Raw genomic sequence first — 1,051 nt, forward strand, 5'->3', positions numbered from 1 at the left:
TCTACTGTACATAAATATGATGGTATTGAGACGAGGCAACTCTTACCAACTGAATTTCGCCAGATTGGTGGTCGAGCTGGACGATATGGCCTCTCTGCCGGAGCTGAAGGGGGTGTTGTTGCATGCATGCACGAGGATCATCTGCCAGCGCTCTTCGCCGGTTTTGGCCTCGAATGGACCGAAGATACTTCGAGATAGAAGTCCCTAACCGGTTGACTATTTCCGACACTGTCACTCAAGCTGCTTTACTCCCTGAAAGCAGCATTCTCAGTGCCTTCCACTGCGAAGCGGCGGCTGCTTTAGGAGAGGAGTGCTTATCAGCTGCCAAAGTTTTCAGTACTTTCGCAGATGTTGCTCATACCGATCCTATATGTTATCTGGGAACCTGGTCTAATCGGATGGCCAACATTGCCAAATGCTTGGCTGATATCGAGGAATTGTCCTTCCAGCAGGTGGTTGAGTTCTGCTCGGCTCCGGTAGATCCTAACGATCCTATAGTGCTCAGCGGGTTGAGAACCTTCGCCCAGTCCCTAGTAGCAACGAATCAAGTCCCCCTCCCTGATAATATGGTATTTGATGCCCAAACCCCGACAACGGTGTCCGCAGTGTTCCATCTAGAAAGGATATGTCAAATATACGATCTTTATCTATGGTTGGCACGAAGAAGCAACCCCTTGGTGTATAGATCCGAGAAGGAAGCGCGCGAGGCTCGAGCGGAGGTCGTGGAGGCGATTACGAATGCTATCAGAGGCCAATTGGAGATCGATTCATCCGAAGACGTAGTCGCCCGGGTTGCCGAACAGTTGATGGATGATGATCTTCCTGGGAGTCGACGTAAGATCAGAAGCATCGAGCTTGGGTCGGTGTCATGACTCGTTTCTTGTGCTAATTCGGCGTTTCTGTTTATCTTGTTTATGCTCGAGTTCTTCAATCCGTAGAACAATTTCGAACTGGTCCTGGAGTCGGTCCTATCCTTTCAAAAAGATTTCGGTTTTGTTCGATTGCTATTCTCGCGTTGATTCTTGGGGAGCCCAATATTTCAATCTAGAGG

At 49.2% G+C, this 1,051-nt stretch overlaps 1 protein-coding gene across 1 annotated transcript; it reads left to right on the forward strand.

Annotated features, from left to right (window-relative positions):
- Positions 1 to 173: 173 nt before the first annotated feature.
- On the forward strand, positions 174 to 872 carry Pmar_PMAR010551 (hypothetical protein; the record flags this gene model as incomplete). The annotated part of the gene is made up of 1 exon (XM_002772162.1): positions 174 to 872. One exon carries the CDS (start codon positions 174 to 176, stop codon positions 870 to 872), a length of 699 nt encoding a protein of 232 aa, XP_002772208.1.
- Between the last annotated feature and the right edge of the window lie 179 nt (positions 873 to 1,051).

This window comes from Perkinsus marinus (assembly GCF_000006405.1).
Source record: "Perkinsus marinus ATCC 50983 genomic scaffold scf_1104296961886, whole genome shotgun sequence".
NCBI classification, from domain to species: Eukaryota; Perkinsozoa; order Perkinsida; family Perkinsidae; genus Perkinsus; species Perkinsus marinus.